This window comes from Bombina bombina, chromosome 2, assembly GCF_027579735.1.
Source record: "Bombina bombina isolate aBomBom1 chromosome 2, aBomBom1.pri, whole genome shotgun sequence".
Classification (NCBI taxonomy): domain Eukaryota; kingdom Metazoa; phylum Chordata; class Amphibia; order Anura; family Bombinatoridae; genus Bombina; species Bombina bombina.
In genome coordinates this window covers 530,605,578-530,625,544 of record NC_069500.1, presented here as the reverse complement: position 1 = coordinate 530,625,544, position 19,967 = coordinate 530,605,578, and the positions used below count along the sequence as shown (strand labels likewise).

The 19,967-nt window shown below is 43.7% G+C and overlaps 1 protein-coding gene across 1 annotated transcript in view; it reads right to left on the bottom strand.

Moving 5' to 3' along the window:
* Positions 1 to 922: 922 nt before the first annotated feature.
* Positions 923 to 19,967, bottom strand: part of IRF9 (interferon regulatory factor 9) — a 79,801-nt gene continuing 60,756 nt past the window's right edge. Inside the window, exon 9 of the mRNA XM_053702362.1 lies at positions 923 to 2,894. Coding sequence (XP_053558337.1) covers positions 2,760 to 2,894 — 135 coding nt within the window. The 3' untranslated portion in view covers positions 923 to 2,759. The remainder of the gene's footprint in view (positions 2,895 to 19,967) is intronic.

Sequence of the window (19,967 nt, the reverse complement as noted above, 5' to 3'; positions counted from 1 at the left end):
TAGTCTTTTAAAACTACATGTTCTGTCTGAATCATGAAAGTTTAATTTTGACTTTATTGTCCCTTTAAGCTAGACTATGCTTGCATTGATGCTGTGAATATAGACCGCTTAATGTGTTCTAAAGGGTTGCAGTACACTGGGGGGTGGGAGGAAGGGGGGTCCTGCAAGAATGTCTCTCAGGATAATTCTTAAAGAATCAACCTTACAGAAAATACTTGGGGTGGGGAAATAGGGACAAATATATTTCTATTAATATTTCTTTTGCCATTTACCTATCCCTTTGTACTAATAGCAAGTTACACATGCATTATGTGTACTATAATTATCTTATATTATTTCAGTGTTTGAATCTTAATAACTTTAGTAAAATAAATAGTTTTATCTTTTCCCAGGAAAAAAATGGTGTCCTAATATATGGGCTCACTAACACAATGGGAAACAGCGCACATTTATCAAAATAGAAGACTCACAAATAATAAAGGACAGTAAAAAAGTCTTGTAATAATAGAGGTACAGTCACTATAATGTCTTCTCTTGGGATAATTCCCAGTCAACACAGATGCCTGGTCGCTCCTTCACCCAATGAACTCTGGACTCCAGCTTCAACAACAAAAGATAGCTGCAAGATAAGTATGGGGGTCACATAGCATATCAGCGCTATATGACGCCCCTTTCTTTTGCAGAAATAGTTTAGCTTTTAATGTTCTTTGGAAATAATCTAGAAGCTTACATGTGACAGATAGACAATGCTTTTTTTTAATCCATTTAACTTAAAAGCTTTTTTATATAAATTGGTAGTAATATAACCTTACACATACACAAAGTATAAATATGATGCACAAATGAAGAGTGATGCAGAGAAGGTAGTAGAAAAAAAACAACAAAACTGCAGCAATTTTGTAGAAATGGAACAATAAATATGTAATGTAAAAAATGTTTTATTACGTTCAGGGGACTAATATGAAGTATACAATTTAGTTTGTTACACACAAAAAACATTTTTGAACTTTGATTCTCTTTTAAAACTGCATAACTAAATATTCGATAAGAAAATATTGTATAGTTTTGGGTTAAAAAAAACAAAACAAAAAAACGACCTAGATAAAACCTATATATAATTTCTTAATAAATAATTTTTTAAAAATATCCCAGACTATTTGCTAATCCATGCCATGAGATTGTATGTGCCCTGCAAGTGGTTCATATTTTTTCAGTGACAAACATAAAAAATGTTTTACATGTCGTGGGGGGCCTGAGACCTTCTATTCTAGACCCTTTTAGGTATTTCAATCAGCGACTACATAAACCTAAAATTAATGTATTATCTATAAGAGTCTTTTATCCTACTCAATAAACATTAACATTTTTGTACATTCTTGTTATTTACAAAATTGGTATCCTTTTATTTTGTTGTTGGATATTATAGTATCTTGATTTATGCTTCTCCAATAAAAGTGACAAAAAATACATATTCCTTAAAAGCTAACGTTTAGGTAGCCATCATGCAGTTAGTAGTGGTAGCATCTAGGCACAAACAACTATAATGAAATAAACTTAACTATGGCAATGGCATAAAAAATGCAGTCTATTACGTCTGTAATATACCTGCTACTGTCACATTCCTAATCAATTGTATATCATCAGCATATAATTATACACATATTCAACCAGACATGTTAGTGTGTGTGACAAGTCCTACAATAGTGGTACAGACCTTTCGGTGGCAAATGAGACGATACATACTGTAATTAGGGATTAACATATTGAGCCATTTTTTATGGCCTGTTACCACATATTACTATTGACTTAAAAGTAAATTAGTACAAACTCAGATAAGAACAGGTTAAACAATCAATGTTAAATACGACTCAAGAATTTTGGCATCCTTGACAAAGCTAAAGTCGACATTGGTGAAACACACACTGAGAGGGCAATAACCAGCCAAACACAGTAATGAGGAACTGTTGAGATCATGGTTTAAGATGTTGCAATAATCAGAGTAGGAGGGCTGTGTAAAGTAACACATGGTATTATAGGGACACTATACCAGAATTATCAATTGGCACATTTGATTTTTTAATTAATTTTATGGTTTTGAATTGTATAAATCCTTGAGTGATTACATATGAATATCTGCAGCCCATCAGTATGAACCAAGGGCAGGCATGTTTTTTTGCAAGCCATACAATTTGAGTGAGAATTTGGCAGACTTCTTTCAGGTTATATTGCGTTTAACAAAACGTTACTATCTTTGTTTCCATTGAGGAAAGTTGGATTGTATACATTTATACTTAAAGGGCACAGTTTATGTTTTTTTATTAATCACAGTGTATCATGTTAGTTTGTTATATCACATTAAGAATTGTATCCCCCCCTCACATTTATTAGTGTGCCACATGTTACTTCTAATTGCTCCTGTTTCAGATTCACTTGCCTCTTTACGGTCTATGTTTTGGACACATTCTTGCCTCCCCCCTAGCCATTTAATTTCCCCTTATTTTGAAGGGCTAACAACTTAAAATACTGAGGTGATGAAGATGAAATGATACATTTTGCCACAGATCCTGTGAAAACGTCTCTTGTACTGGAAAAGCCCAACGGAAACACACAGCTTTTTCTCTCACACTTGATCAATAATATGATGTGAAAATCCTATATACTAAAGACTACACTAGTATATATGTAGTGAGAGAAATCACAGATTGATACACATATAGAGGAAAAAGTCTTCTCCTGTAGTGACAATAGATATCTATATTTCATAAAAAATGTGTCTCCAAAGGCAGGAGGGGGTTCTGATAGGGGGCAGGAGGACCCTGCAGCAGTTGATCTGGAACATTATGGTGAGGTCCGGATGCTTCACAAACCAACTCACAGGCCATTATTTGCTTTAGCTGCAAGAACAAAATCAGACATTGAGTTATCACTGATCTAAATTAAATGTCATAAAGAGCACATTACAAAGTACACATAAGGTATTGTTTATTGACAGCCAAACACATGTAAAGGAATTAGAACTACAATTTTGTGAAAGGGGTAACAGTGCAAATAATACTCCATATGCAATTTTATGAAAATAAATAAAGTGTGAGTCCACAAGCAATCCCATGTGGAATTAAACTCCTGTCCACTAAGAAGTAGCAAAACACTTAACCTAAGAAATCTTTTAATCCCTCAGTCATGTTTTTGCCTCCAGCAAGGAGTGAGGTGAATTTTGATATGCTGATCTTCACATTGTTTGTTAGTGGTTTTATAACTGATTTGAGACCCATTTCCTCCTCAGAGACCAAGAAAAGTGATTATCTCCCAGTGCATAGATGCCACTAGCCGCACAGTTGAAATGTGGGCATGTCTGCCAATCTCCTGGTGTACAGTATGCTGTTCCTTGAAATAACCTTGTAGATCCTTGGCACTGTGCTTGCTCAGCTTCAGATCTGCCCGTCTACCGGAAGCAGTCTTCTGCAGCTAAGGTGAGCTCGGTAGACAGTAAGTACCATGCTCCTTCATACCCTGTAGACTATTAGTATGATCTTGTACATCTTGTACACATTTTACATAGCCTGGAGACGTGGTCACATATACCATTTAAAAACTTTGTACAGTTTTGGAAACTTTTAGGAACTTTTAAACACAGGCAAAAAATTATGGTACTGTAATGTAAATTTACCAGGGTCAGCTTTAGCACACACCAGAGCTGTGGTCCTTCTCAGCAGCAGGCATATGATCAGAAAGCCCTTTGGAAGTTATTTTTTCCTCATGCTACTACTTCTGCACTTGGAGCCTCAGGGGTTAAAGTTTTGATCCTTAAATACTTTCCTTCTCCTTAATAACCAGTGGCCATCTTGCTGACAGGCAACAGAATTCCTTGTGGACATTAGGAGCAGTGAGCACCCCTTATTTGCAGAAGTTAGCTACATTTATGTCTGCATATGTATTTTATTAATTTTTTTTAAATTAAAAAAAAAAAAAACATAATTTATGCTTACCTGATAAATTTATTTCTCTTGTAGTGTATCCAGTCCATGGATCATCCATTACTTGTGGGATATTCTCCTTCCCAACAGGAAGTTGCAAGAGGATCACCCACAGCAGAGCTGCTATATAGCTCCTCCCCTAACTGCCATATCCAGTCATTCGACCGAAACAAGCCGAGAAAGGAGAAACCATAGGGTGCAGTGGTGACTGTAGTTTAATTGAAATTTAGACCTGCATTAAAAGGACAGGGTGGGCCGAGGACTGGATACACTACAAGAGAAATAAATTTATCAGGTAAGCATAAATTATGTTTTCTCTTGTTAAGTGTATACAGTCCACGGATCATCCATTACTTGTGGGATACCAATACCAAAGCTAAAGTACACGGATGATGGGAGGGACAAGGCAGGAACTTAAACAGAAGGAACCACTGCCTGTAGAACCTTTCTCCCAAAAACAGCCTCCGAAGAAGCAAAAGTGTCAAATTTGTAAAATTTTGAAAAGGTATGAAGCGAAGACCAAGTTGCAGCCTTGCAAATCTGTTCAACAGAGGCCTCATTTTTAAAGGCCCAGGTGGAAGCCACAGCTCTAGTAGAATGAGCTGTAATCCTTTCAGGAGGCTGCTGTCCAGCAGTCTCATAGGCTAAACGGATTATACTCCGAAGCCAAAAAGAAAGAGAGGTTGCCGAGGCCTTTTGACCTCTCCTCTGTCCAGAGTAAACAACAAACAGGTTAGATGTTTGACGAAAATCTTTAGTAGCTTGTAAGTAAAACTTCAAGGCACGGACTACGTCTAGATTATGCAAAAGACGTTCCTTCTTTGAAGAAGGATTAGGACACAATGATGGAACAACAATCTCTTGTTTGATATTCTTGTTAGAAACCACCTTGGGTAAAAACCCAGGTTTTGTACGCAGAACTAATTTATCTGAATGAAAGATCAGATAAGGAGAATCACAATGTAAGGCAGATAACTCAGAGACTCTTCGAGCCGAGGAAATAGCCATCAGAAACAGAACTTTCCATGATAAAAGTTTGATATTAATAGAATGAAGGGGTTCAAATGGAACCCCTTGAAGAACTTTAAGAACCAAGTTTAAGCTCCATGGAGGAGCAACAGGTTTAAACACAGGCTTAATCCTAACTAAAGCCTGACAAAATGCCTGAACGTCTGGAACTTCGGCCAGATGCTTGTGTAAAAGAATAGACAGAGCAGAAATCTGTCCCTTTAAAGAACTAGCTGATAATCCTTTGTCCAAACCCTCTTGGAGAAAGGACAATATCCTAGGAATCCTAACCCTACTCCATGAGTAATTCTTGGATTCACACCAATGAAGATATTTACGTCATATCTTGTGGTAGATTTTCCTGGTGACAGGCTTTCGTGCCTGTATTAAGGTATTAATGACTGACTCGGAGAAGCCACGCTTTGATAGGATCAAGCGTTCAATCTCCATGCAGTCAGTCTCAGAGAAATTAGATTCGGATGATTGAAAGGACCTTGTAATAGGAGGTCTTGTCTCAGAGGCAGAGTCCATGGTGGAAAGGATGACATGTCCACCAGATCTGCATACCAGGTCCTGCGTGGCCACGCAGGCGCTATCAGAATCACCGATGCTCTCTCCTGTCTGATTTTGGCAATCAGTCGAGGGAGCAGAGGAAACGGTGGAAACACATAAGCCAGGTTGAAGAACCAAGGAGCTGCTAGAGCATCTATCAGCGTCGCTTCTGGGTCCCTGGACCTGGATCCGTAACAAGGAAGCTTGGCGTTCTGGCGAGACGCCATGAGATCCAGTTCTGGTTTGTCCCAACGATGGACCAATTGAGCAAACACCTCCGGATGGAGCTCCCACTCCCCTGGATGAAAAGTCTGACGACTTAGAAAATCCACCTCCCAGTTCTCTACGCCCGGGATATGGATTGCTGATAGGTGGCAAGAGTGAGTCTCTGCCCAGCGAATTATCTTGGAGACTTCTGACATCGCTAGGGAACTCCTGGTTCCCCCTTGATGGTTGATGTAAGCCACAGTCGTGATGTTGTCCGACTGAAATCTGATGAACCTCAGTGTTGCTAACTGAGGCCAAGCTAGAAGAGCATTAAATATTGCTCTTAACTCCAGAATATTTATTGGGAGGAGTTTCTCCTCCTGAGTCCATGAACCCTGAGCCTTCAGGGAGTTCCAGACTGCACCCCAACCTAGAAGGCTGGCATCTGTTGTAACAATCGTCCAATCCGGTCTGCGAAAGGTCATACCCTTGGACAGGTGGACCCGAGATAACCACCAGAGAAGAGAATCTCTGGTTTCCTGATCCAGATTTAGTAGAGGGGACAAATCTGTGTAATCCCAATTCCACTGACTGAGCATGCATAATTGCAGCGGTCTGAGATGCAGGCGCGCAAATGGCACTATGTCCATTGCCGCTACCATTAAGCCGATTACTTCCATGCACTGAGCCACCGTAGGGCGCGGAATTGGAGTGAAGAACACGGCAAGCATTTAGAAGTTTTGATAACCTGGACTCCGTCAGGTAAATTTTCATTTCTACAGAATCTATAAGAGTCCCTAGGAAGGAAAACCTTGTGAGAAGAGATAGAGAACTCTTTTCTTCGTTCACTTTCCACCCATGCGACCTCAGAAATGCCAGAACTATCTCTGTATGAGACTTGGCAATTTGAAAGCTTGAGGCCTGTATCAGGATGTCGTCTAGATAAGGAGCCACCGCTATGCCTCGCGGTCTTAGAACCGCCAGAAGGGAGCCCAGAACCTTTGTAAAAATTCTCGGGGCTGTAGCCAACCCGAAGGGAAGAGCTACAAATTGGTAATGCCTGTCTAGAAAGGCAAACCTTAGGAACCGATGATGATTCTTGTGAATCGGAATGTGAAGGTAGGCATCCTTTAAGTCCACTGTGGTCATGTACTGACCCTCTTGGATCATGGGTAAGATGGTCCGAATAGTTTCCATCTTGAATGATGGAACTCTGAGGAATTTGTTTAAGATCTTTGGATCCAAAATTGGTCTGAAGGTTCCCTCTTTTTTGGGAACCACAAACAGATTTGAGTAAAAACCCTGTCCTTGTTCCGTCTGCGGAACTGGATGGATCACTCCCATTACTAGAAGGTCTTGCACGCAGCATAGGAATGCCTCTTTCTTTATCTGGTTTGCAGATAATCTTGAAAGGTGAAATCTCCCTTGTGGAGGAGAAGCTTTGAAGTCCAGAAGATATCCCTGAGATATGATCTCCAACGCCCAGGGATCCTGAACATCTCTTGCCCACGCCTGGGCGAAGAGAGAAAGTCTGCCCCCTACTTGCCTGATAGGGGGCCATTCCTTCATGCTGTCTTGGAGGCAGCAGCAGGCATTCTGGCCTGCTTGCCCTTGTTCCAGGACTGGTTAGATTTCCAGGCCTGCTTGGATTGAGCAAAAGTTCCCTCTTGTTTTGAAGCAGAGGAAGTTGATGCTGCACCTGCCTTGAAATTTCGAAAGGCACGAAAATTAGACTGTTTGGCCCTTGATTTGGCCCTGTCCTGAGGAAGGGTATGACCTTTACCTCCGGTAATGTCAGCAATAATTTCTTTCAAACCAGGCCCGAATAAGGTCTGCCCCTTGAAAGGAATGTTGAGTAATTTAGACTTTGAAGTCACGTCAGCTGACCAGGATTTAAGCCATAGCGCCCTACGCGCATGGATGGCGAATCCGGAATTCTTAGCCGTTAGTTTAGTCAAATGAACAATGGCATCATAAATAAATGAGTTAGCTAGCTTAAGTGTTCTAAGCTTGTCAATGATTTCAGTCAATGGAGCTGTATGGATGGCCTCTTCCAAGGCTTCAAACCAGAATGCCGCCGCAGCAGTGACAGGCGCAATGCATGCAAGGGGCTGTAAAATAAAAACTTGTTGAATAAACATTTTCTTAAGGTAACCCTCTAATTTTTTATCCATTGGATCTGAAAAAGCACAACTGTCCTCAACCGGGATAGTGGTACGCTTTGCTAAAATAGAAACTGCTCCCTCCACCTTAGGGACCGTCTGCCATAAGTCCTGTGTAGTGGCGTCTATTGGAAACATTTTTCTAAAAATAGGAGGGGGGGAAAACGGCACACCGGGTCTATCCCACTCCTTATTAATGATTTCTGTAAACCTTTTAGGTATTGGAAAAACCTCAGTACACACCGGCACTGCATAGTATTTATCCAGTCTACACAATTTCTCTGGCACTGCAATTGTGTCACAGTCATTCAGAGCAGCTAACACCTCCCCAAGCAATGCACGGAGGTTCTCAAGCTTAAATTTAAAATTAGAAATACCTGAATCAGGTTTCCCCGAGTCAGAGATGTCACCCACAGACTGAAGCTCTCCGTCCTCAGGTTCTGCATATTGTGACGCAGTATCAGACATGGCTCTTACAGCATCTACGCGCTCTGTATCTCGTCTAACCCCAGGCAATCTTGCTAATACCGCTGACAGGGTATTATCCATGATAGCAGCCATGTCCTGCAAAGTAATCGCTATGGGCGTCCCTGATGTAGTTGGCGCCATATTAGCGTGCGTCCCTTGAGTGGGAGGCAAAGGGTCCGACACGTGGGGAGAGTTAGTCGGCATAACTTCCCCCTCGACAGAACCCTCTGGTGACAATTCTTTTAAAGATAAAGACTGATCTTTACTGTTTAAGGTGAAATCAATACATTTAGTACACATTCTCCTATGGGGCTCCACCATGGCTTTTAAACATAATGAACAAGTAGTTTCCTCTGTGTCAGACATGTTTGTACAGACTAGCAATGAGACTAGCAAGCTTGGAAAACACTTTAAACCAAGTTAACAAGCAATATAAAAAACATTACTGCCCCTTTAAGAAAAACAAATTTTGTCAAAATTTGAAATAACAGTGAAAAAAGGCAGTTACACTAACGAAATTTTTACAGTGTATGTAACAAGTTAGCAGAGCATTGCACCCACATGCAAATGGATGATTAACCCCTTAATACCAAAAACGGAATAACAATGAAAAAAAAAAGTTTTTAAAAACAGTCACAACAACTGCCACAGCCCTCCTGTGGCTGTTACCTTCCTCAAACACGACTTTTGAAGCCTTTTTAGCCCTTCAGAGATGTCCTATATCATGCAGGGAACTGCTGAGTCAAACTGAATGTCTCTGTCTGTAATTTTAGCTGCGCAGAAAAGCACTAAAATAGGCCCCTCCCACTCATATTACAACAGTGGAAAGCCTCAGGAAACTGTTTCTAGGCAAAAATCAAGCCAGTCATGTGGAAAAAAACTAGGCCCCAATACGTTTTATCACCAAGCATATATAAAAACGATTAAACATGCCAGCAAACGTTTTATATTGCACTTTTATAAGAGTATGCATCTCTGGTAATAAGCCTGATACCAGTCGCTATTAAATCACTGTATTTAGGCTTAACTTACATTAATCCGGTATCAGCAGCATTTTCTAGCAAATTCCATCCCTAGAAAAATTTTAACTGCACATACCTTATTGCAGGATAACCTGCACGCCATTCCCCCTCTGAAGTTACCTCACCCCTCAGACATATGTGAGAACGGCAGTGGATCTTAGTTACTTCTGCTAAGATCATAGAAAACGCAGGCAGATTCTTCTTCTAAATGCTGCCTGAGATGAAATAGTACACTCCGGTACCATTTAAAAATAATAAACTTTTGATTGAAGAAAGAAACTAACTATAATACACCACTCTCCTCTTACTACCTCCATCTTTGTTGAGAGTTGCAAGAGAATGACTGGATATGGCAGTTAGGGGAGGAGCTATATATCAGCTCTGCTGTGGGTGATCCTCTTGCAACTTCCTGTTGGGAAGGAGAATATCCCACAAGTAATGGATGATCCGTGGACTGGATACACTTAACAAGAGAAATTCCATTTAAGGAGGTGTCCAATTTTTTTTCTTAATCTTTCTAGGGACTTCAGTTGTAAATTGTGGCATTATTCTGTGTTCCCCTTGTAGGATTGTCCCCTTGTGTACATCTAATACCGTGTTTCTGTGCTATCAATCTGTAGATACTTGCTTATCCTTACTTACATACTGTACACTATTGAACATACTGGAACCAGCTCACATATCTGGACATCATACTGACCGTTTGAAAGGGCAATCTTCAGATAATTTAACCCCTTCTCAACAGTGTCTGTTGTGTAAGGATGTGATGGTGTGTCCCCCCCCCCCTCACTCAGTTATGCCACTTATGCGCTGAGACTATGTCTCATGCTAGACACAGTTATGTGCAGATGCCTTTACAGCAGAGGGCTCAGGGATTTACAAACCACAAGAGTTATCCACAGGACAGTTCTTCTGAGCTGTCCCCCAAAATTGAACCAATTTTTCCACTATGCGATTTCAGAACTGATGGCTGTCATATACACGCTCTCTTACAGGACGATCTAATAGCCTTGGAGGGTGAAGATCCTCCAACTAAAGACAAACAATCTATCTGTAAGACAGCTCCTAAGAAGCCATCAATCTTCCCAGTACCGGATTTGTGTCTGGCCTAATCACAAAGGAATGGAACAAATCAGGAGTTCCTTTTGTTTAAGAACATGTTCCTTCTGAAACATTGGAGATATAGAAAACTATTCCAAAGATAGAAGGTGCAATCTCCACTCTATTATTCCTTTATAGAACAGCGTCTCATTATTATTATTGGTTATTTGTAGAGCGCCAATGGATTCCGCAGCGCTAAGGAACACATGGACAGGAAGCTTTAAAGTCTTTGCAGGCAATCCTTCCAGCTGTGTATCAAAAGACAAATAAGTATCTCCACTCATGCTGTATCAGTGTGAATATCCTCAAAAAAATAGTCCTTGTACAGAAAGACTCAGGAAAAAACATAAATTATGCTTATCTGATTATTTTTTTTCCCATCGTTACGAGGAGATTCCACAGCTTCATTCATTACTTGTGGGAATACAGAACCTGGCTCCAGGAGGAGGCAAAGACACCCCAGCCAAAAGCTTAAATACCTCCCCCACTCCCCATATCCCCCAGTCATTCTGCCGTGAGAACAAGGAACAGTAGGAGAAATATCAGGGTATAAATCAAGGACGTGCAGTCATAGGAGGCAGGGCCTCCCCTGCCATTTTGGCCCCCAAAGTTTATTTAAATTTAATATAAATAAAAAAAATGGAGATGCAGGCAGTGTACTTTACATACTCCATTGCGCAACATGGGTTCATATTTTGAGCATTAGAGCGACACCTTCTGGCTACCAAACAAAAAATATTAACCTTTTTTTTCTCCCCATGTTACGCTATGGAGAGGCAATGTATTTTTCTACTTCTCCATTGCGTAACATGGGTGCATTTTTTAAGTTACACAGTAAGGAAGAGAACACCACCCACTGGCTGCCACAGGCTGACCGAACGTCAGTGTGGAAAAAATAGGCCAATAGGAGGCATCACTCGTAATGCCTCTTAGCCAGGGAGCCAATCAGAGACGGACATGTTCTTCTGGTGATTGACAGCACCAGGAGAATGTGACTGTTGTAGATTGGCTCCCTGCGCATGCGCAATATGGCATGATTTTGAGCGCAGCGCAGTACTGGCGGCAAAAAGGAACTGGGAAGGAGAGACTGCTGCAACCTGAGCTGTCATCCCATCTAGAGTCTGGACGGAGCCATCTACTTGGTCACTTTGGAGTTGGACTTGCTATACCGGACCGGTAAGCCAGGTGAGTAACTGAGACTGAGTGAGCGACCCCCTGGAAGAAAATTTGAAAGATCACTGCCAGCCGCCCTGGGGACATGTGAAATTTCTGTATCGCAGTGCATCTGCTGCAGGGATTCTCTTAGTGAATGACGTAAGGTAACGGTTATTACTATTATTTGTGCACATTATTTTTATTATAATTTACCTTGATGACATCAAGATATATTATAATAAAAATAATGTGCACAAATAATAGTTATATTCATTTCATTAGTACATTTAATTTTGGGTTAACAGTAGCACTGTAAGAGCGCGCTCCCTTTACATAACAACATGCCATGTGTCAGGCTGTCAGCTCTTATTTAGAGATATTTATCGCCCGTGCTATTGAGTCACGCTCCCAATTTGTGTTAGACTGTTAGTGCACTTCATGCATTGCACTCTTAAACTTAGATTTCTTCTGCTGACACAACTTTGTGCACCTTCATGTAAGGGGAACAATTCATTAAAGGTAATGTTAGTGATAGAAATGTGAGTGCCTGTGCCTGTCATGTATATGGATGATAATACAGATGTGATTGATAGGTAGTGGACCCGGTACTGTATTTAATGCATTGCATAGTATTGGAAATGAAAAACGGGAGATTAAAGACATGGGTGCACTGCAGGGGGAGGGAGATTCATTGATTATTATTCACAGTTTATGGTAAGCTAAGATGAATGAGTGCACTGGTGACTGACACATACTATGGTACTGTACTGGTGCAATTTTTTTTTTCTCAACTTTTTTTTCAACTTTTTTTTTTTCTTGTGCACCCCCCCCCCCGCCCCCCTTTCTCTCCCCTCTGTCTCTCTCTCTCTCCCCTCTGTCTCTCCCCTCTGTCTCTCTCTCTCTTCCCTCTGTCTCTCTCTCTCTCTCCCCCCCTCTCTCTCTCTCCCCCTCTCTCTCTCTCTTTCCCCCTCTGTCACTCTCTCCCCTCTGTCTCTCCCCCCCCCTCTCTCTCTCCCCCCTCTCTCTCCCCCTCTGTCACTCTCTCCCCTCTGTCTCTCTCTCCCCTCTGTCTCTCTCTCTCTTCCCTCTGTCTCTCTCTCTCTCCCCTCTGTATGTTTCTCTCCCCTCTGTCTGTCTGTCTCTCTCTCCCCTCTGTCTGTCTGTCTCTCTCTCCCCTCTGTCTGTCTGTCTCTCTCTCCCCTCTGTCTGTCTCTCTCTCCCCTCTGTCTCTCTCTCTCCCCTCTGTCTCTCTCTCTCCCCTCTGTCTCTCTCCCCTCTGTCTGTCTCTCTCCCCTCTGTCTGTCTCTCTCCCCTCTGTCTGTCTCTTTCTCTCCCCTCTGTCTTTCTCTCCCCTCTGTCTTTCTCTCCCCTCTGTCTCTCTCTCCCCTCTGTCTCTCTCTCCCCTCTGTCTCTCTCTCTCCCCTCTGTCTCTATCTCTCTCTTCCCTCTGTCTCTCTCTCTCTTCCCTCTGTCTCTCTCTTTCTCTCTCCCCCTCTGTCTCTCTCTCTCCCCCTCTCTCTCCCCCCTCTGTCTCTCTCTCTGTCTCTCTCTCTATCTCCCCTCTCTCTCTCTCCCCTCTGTCTCTCTCTCCCCTCTGTCTCTCTCTCCCCTCTGTCTCTCTCCCCTCTGTCTCTCTCCCCTCTGTCTCTCTCCCCTCTGTCTCTCTCCCCTCTGTCTCTCTCCCCTCTGTCTCTCTCCCCTCTGTCTCTCTCTTTCCCCTCTGTCTCTCTCTTTCCCCTCTGTGTCTCTCTCTCTCCCCTCTGTCTCTCTCCCCTCTGTCTCTCACCCCTCTGTCTCTCTCTCTCCCCCTCTGTCTCTCTCCCCCTCTGTCTCTCTATCCCCCCCTCTCTCTCTCTCCCCTCTGTCTCTCTCTTTCCCCTCTGTCTCTCTCTTTCCCCTCTGTCTCTCTCTTTCCCCTCTGTCTCTCTCTTTCCCCTCTGTCTCTCTCTCTCCCCTCTGTCTCTCTCTCCCCTCTGTCTCTCTCTCCCCTCTGTCTCTCTCCCCTCTGTCTCTCTCCCCTCTGTCTCTCTCCCCTCTGTCTCTCTCCCCTCTGTCTCTCTCCCCTCTGTCTCTCTCCCCTCTGTCTCTCTCTTTCCCCTCTGTCTCTCTCTTTCCCCTCTGTGTCTCTCTCTCTCCCCTCTGTCTCTCTCCCCTCTGTCTCTCACCCCTCTGTCTCTCTCTCTCCCCCTCTGTCTCTCTCCCCCTCTGTCTCTCTATCCCCCCCTCTCTCTCTCTCCCCTCTGTCTCTCTCTTTCCCCTCTGTCTCTCTCTTTCCCCTCTGTCTCTCTCTTTCCCCTCTGTCTCTCTCTTTCCCCTCTGTCTCTCTCTCTCCCCCCTGTCTCTCTCTCTCTCCCCTCTGTCTCTCTCTCCTCTGTCTCTCTCTCTCTCTCCTCTGTCTCTCTCTCTCTCCTCTGTCTCTCTCTCTCTCCTCTGTCTCTCTCTCTCTCCTCTGTCTCTCTCTCTCTCTCCCTCCCCCTCGGTCTCTCTCCCCCTCTCCCCTGTGTCTCTCTCCCCCCTCCCCTGTGTCTCTCTCACCCCCTCTGTTTCTATCCTTATGTGTCTCATTCTCCCCCATGGTCTCTTTCTCTGTCTCTCTACCCTCTGTCTCTCTCTCCTCTGTCTCTTTGTCTCTCTCTCCCCCTCTGTCTATCTCTATCTCCCTGTCTCTCCCACCCCCTCTGTCCAATTTACATCTAATATCTAATTTAATTCTCTTAATATCCTTTGTTGAAAATCATATCTAAATATGCTCAGTAGCTGCTGATTGGTGGCTGCACAATAGATACCTCATGTGATTGGCTCACCCATGTACAGTGCTATTTCTTCAACAAAGGATATCTAAAGAATGAAGGCATATCCTAGCTAGTGCCTCACCTGCCTCTGACCTCACTGCACGTCACTGGTATAAATGGTGCCAGAAGAAAAAAACAAAAGAAATTTAGGTCCGCCCAACGGAGAACCTCCTCCTCGTAACAATGGAATTTAAATTATCAGGTAAACTTAATTTATTTTTTACATCTAATACGAGGAGAGTCCACAGCTTCATTCATTACTTGTGGAAAACAAATACCCAAGCTCTAGAGGACACAATGAAAAACGGGAGGGTAAAAAGAAGGCGGACCCTATTCTGAGGGCACCACAGCCTGCAAAACCTTTCTCCCAAAAGCAGCTTTAGCCGAAGCAAAAACGTCAAATTTGTAAAACGTTGAAAAAGTATGTAAGGAGGACCAGGTAGCAGCCTTACAAATCTGCTCCATAGAGGCCTCATTCTTAAAGGCCCAAGAAGAAGCCACAGCTCTATTTGAGTGAGCCATAATACTCTGAGGAGGCTTATGTCCCGCTATCTCATAAGCCAAGCGAATCATGCTCCTCAGCCAAAAGGATAGGGAAGTGGAAGAAGCAACAAACAAAGCTGAAGTTTGTCTGAAATCCTTTGTAGCCTGAAGATAGAATTTCAAAGCTCGAACCACATCCAAGTTATTAAGTAAGAGGGTTTAGGACACAAGGAAGGAACCACAATTTCCTGATTAAAGTTGCGATCAGACACAACCTTAGGGAGAAATCCCAGTCCAGTGCAAAGGACAGCCTTATCTGCAAGGAAAACCAGGTAAGGAGGCTCACATTGCAAGGCTGCTAATTCAGACACTCCGAGACAGAGTCTTAACGTCAAGAGAATGCATGGGTTCGAACAGAGCCCACTGCAAAACCTTCAGAACCAGATTCAAACTCCAAGGAGGAGCAGAATGTCTAAACACACACAGGCCTGATCCTGGACAGCGCCTGAACAAAAGACTGTATATCAGGGAGCTCAGCAAGCTTTTTGTGTAACATCACAGAGCCTAAATCTGTCCCCTTAAGGAACTAGCGGCAAGTCCCTTCTACAAACCATCCTGGAGGAAGGAAAGAATCCTGGATACCCTGACCTTATGCCCGGAATATCCACGAGTTTCACACCAAAGTAAGTAGGTCCTCCACACCTTATGATAGATGCGAAGGGTGACCGGCTTTCTAGCTTGAATGAGAGTATCAATTACCCTCTCAGAAAATCCTCTTCTGGCTAAGACTAAGCGTTAAATCCCAACACAGTCAGCCTCAGAGAATCTAGATTATGATGCACAAAAGGACCCTGTACCAGAAGATCCATGCAACAGGGCAACCTCCATGGAGGGGATGTTGACATCCCCACTAGATCCGCAAACCACGTCCTCTGCGGTCACGACGGAGCAATCAGAATAGTTGAAGCTTGCTCCTGCTTGTTGCATGCCACTACACGAGGTAGAAGTGGTAACTGTGGAAATATGTAAACTAGGTTGAATCCCCAAGGCACGGCTAAGGCATCAGTTCCGTCTGGGGATCCCTGGACTATGACCCATATCTGGGTAACTTGAAGTTGAGTCTAGACGCCATGAGATCTATCTCCGGAGTCCCCAACTGTTGCAAATATCCGCAAACACTTCGGGGTGAAGAGACCATTCCCCAAGATGAAATGACTGTCTGCTGAGAAAATCCGCTTCCCAGTTGTCCACACCCAGGATGTGGATCGCTGATAGCGAACAGTCGTGAGCCTCCACCCACGCCAGAATCCGAGATACCTCCCTCATGGCCAGGGAGCTTCTCGTTCCCCCCTGATGGTTGATGTAAGCCACCAAGGTAATGTTATCTGACTGGAATCTGATGAACTTCGATGACCCCAGGAGGGGCCAAGCCTCCAGAGCATTGAAGATCGCCCAAAGTTCCAGGATGTTGATCGGGAGAAGAAACTCCTTCTGATTCCACCTGCTCTGTGCCCTCTTGGCACCCCAAACCACTCCTCAATCTGAGATACTTGCGTCTGTAGTCACAATATCCCAAGATGGTCTGAGGAAGGATGTCCCCTGGGACAGCTGATCTGGACAGAGCCACCAAGAGAGAGATTCCCTTGACCCGTTGTCCCGAGAGATCAGTTGGGATAGGTCTGAATGATCACCATTCCACTGCCTCAGCATGCACAGCTGAAGAGGCCAGAGATGGAATCTGGTGAAAGGAATGATATCTATAGTGGATACCATGAGCCCAATCACCTCCATCCACCAGGCCACTGATGGCCTTGAGGAGTACTGAAGGGCAAGACAGCTGGAGACAATTTTGTGACGTCTCTGGTCTGTTAGGAATATTTTCATGGCTATAGAGTCTATTATCGTGCCCAGGAACTCCACTCTGGTACTAGGAACCAGAGATCTCTTTCCTGAGTTTATCTTCCATCCATGAGATCGCAGAAGAAGGAGAAGAGCTGCTGAATGGTCCTCTGCCAGCCGGTAAGATGGAGCCTGAACCAGGATGTCGTCCAGATAAGAAGCAACTGCTATACCTCTGGATCTTGCCACTGCGAGCAGAGCTCCCAGAACCTTTGTGAAGATTCTTGGAGCAGTAGCCAACCCGAAGGGAAGAGCTACAAACTGGAAGTGATCATCCAGAAAGGCGAACCTTAAGTGATCCTTGTGTATTGGCACATGAAGGTAAGCGTCCTTCAAGTCTATCGTAGTCATAAACTGGCCCTCTTGAACTAGGGGCAGTATAGACCTTATCGTCTCCATTTTGAACGATGGAACCAACAGAAACTTGTTCAAGCACTAGGTCCAGAATCGGGGGAAACGTGCCCTCCTTCTTCGGTACCAAGAAAAGGTTTGAATAGTACCCTAGACCCCTTTCTGCTAGAGGTACCGGTACATTTACTCCTAGAGAGGAGAGATCCCAGGCTCACACATTCTAGAAAGGCATCCCGTTTCTCTGGTTTTGAGATAGTCTGCTCCCTACGAGATCCAGAGACGGATCAGGGGCTGCCCCTTCATGTTGATTTTGTCTCTGCAGGCTTCTTGTTCTGCTTTGTTTTATTCCAAGACTGAGAAGATTTCCAAGATCCCTTGGACTGCTTGGGTTTCGTGGCAGGCTGCTATTGTTGGGACTTGTCCGAACGAAAGGGATGAAAAATAGGACCCTTAGCTTTATTCTTCTTATCCAGCGGTAGAAAGGCACCCTTGCCCCCCCATGACCGTGGATATGATAGAGTCCAGGCCTAGACCGAAAAGAATCTTTCCCTTAAATGGAAGTGAACGCAATCTAGATTTGGACTTCATGTCAGCAGACCACGACTTCAAACACAGAGCCCTCCGGGCCAGAACAGAAAGGCCTGATGTCTTGGCATTCAAGCGAATAATCTGCATATTAGCATCACAAATAAATTAATTAGCTACCCTCAGGGCCTTAATTCTTTCATGTATGTCATTGAGGGGAGTATCCACCTCGATCATCTCTGATAGAGAGTCACACCAATAGGTAGCGGCTCCCGCCACCGCGGCTGCAGGTTGAAATACGAACCCTGCGGCTGAAACATCTTTCTTAACAGGGTCTCTAATTTCTTAACCATGGGTTTCTTAAACGACGAACTATCCTCAAATGGGATAGTGGTGCGCTTAGCAAGCGTGGAAATTGCTCCATCCACCTTAGGGACAGATCCCCACAATTCTAGCTGGGAATATGGAACCGGGAACAATTTTTTAAACTAAGAAGGGGAGAAAGATGATCCAAGTCTCTCCCATTCATTCTTAATAATATTCACCATCTTTACGGGAACCGGGAAAGTTTGGGGCACTACCCTGTCCTCATAAACTTTATCAAGTTTAGGAATAGAAGGTTCATCCGGTAACTTCGGTTCCAGAACCTCAAGAGTAGGCAACACCTCTTTTAATAAAAAGTGTAAATTCTCCATCCTAAAGTGTGGTTCCTCCGCAGCCGGAGGTTTAGAGGCCACAGATTCCGACCCAGAGAGAATCCTCCGAAGTATCGGAATCCTCTGCATCAGCGTATAATCTAGTCTCAGATGCATCCAACGGAGTAGATGGCCCCTGGGAAGGATAGCAATGTTTAACCTTTCAAGAGAGTGGCCAAAAATGCACAGTGAGCGAAACAGGAAGTTCTAAAGGTCGTCACTGTGGGGTATAAACATGGACTCTCAGAAATGAATTTTTAATGGAAATACCCCTAATTTAGCAAACACTACGCTCTGGATTATTCTGTGAGGAGGAGAGCAGCCAATCTATTGTACTACTGTTGGATTACCTTTGCCATACTGAAAAGGGTTAGCTGGTACAGCTTAGCTTCCAGCCTGCACTGACTAGTACATAAGTGTACTTGGGCCAAATGTGAGTACCCATTTGGCTAATCATCATTATTCCTATTTTCTGGCATACTGATATATACATGAGGTGCCCCTCTTGTTTTCTATCTTTTATGTTTAGTGCTTTACCTCGCTCGGCTAAGCGCAAGCGAAAGGTTAAAGACCGCAGATACCGCCGTTTGCAACTGCTCAGCAAAATCAGGCAGTAATATGGCCCCTCCCGGAGGAGGATTAGAAGTGCACTGGGGAGCTGCATGTGTAATCGGAGATGAATATAGGGAACGCACCTCGCGGGACGGAGACCCCTCAGAGGTGGACGGCTCAGTGGTACTAAACATCTTATTTCTTTTAGATATCACTATTTTATCGAGGCCTGTGGAACATAGTTGAGCAGGCGGATATACCAGAGCCTGCTCACAATAAACACAGGCATTAGATTTAGGTAAAGAGGGAGTACCCTCAAACATATCAGAGTCCTCCATAGCTTGCGCCTTTAATATGGACTATAGCAAAAATTAAAATGGCACCTTTATACTCCCAATGGCTGGGGCACTCACGACTTTCTATGACCCAGGCCCACAGAGAAACCGCTTTTGTCTCCTGCAACCGACGGTCAGGAAAAGGAAGAGAATGAGGCCACACTGGTCACATGGAGTGCCATGCAGGACCGCCCCTGCAGCCGAGAACAACCGCGCCAAACTAAACAGGCTGCGCAGTAATCAAAATGAAGGAAGAACCTGACTGTGCACACATTGCCAGAGCCACATCTCACACATGTTGCAGCAAAAAAACACAATAAAGCAATCATGTATACACCCCCCTGTTCAATAATCACCTTCCAGAGATATTAACCCTTGATTCTATACAGATAAAAGGAGCCACACTGTGACCCTGTCTTCTTGCGTGATCATTACATATATAAAAAATGAAACGATCTTACCAGAATCAACGCCGTGGAAAAGGAACACGGCCTCTCAAGTTTGACAGTGTGTAGCAATGCTCCTGACATGGACTTGAGTGAAGAAAGCAGGCAGTGAAACTCGTCAACACTGATTGCTTAACCCCTTAAGGACAAGGCCATTTTTCAATTTCTTTCCCTTAAGGACCAGGGCTATTTTTACATTTCTGCGGTGTTTGTGTTTAGTTGTAATTTTCCTCTTACTCA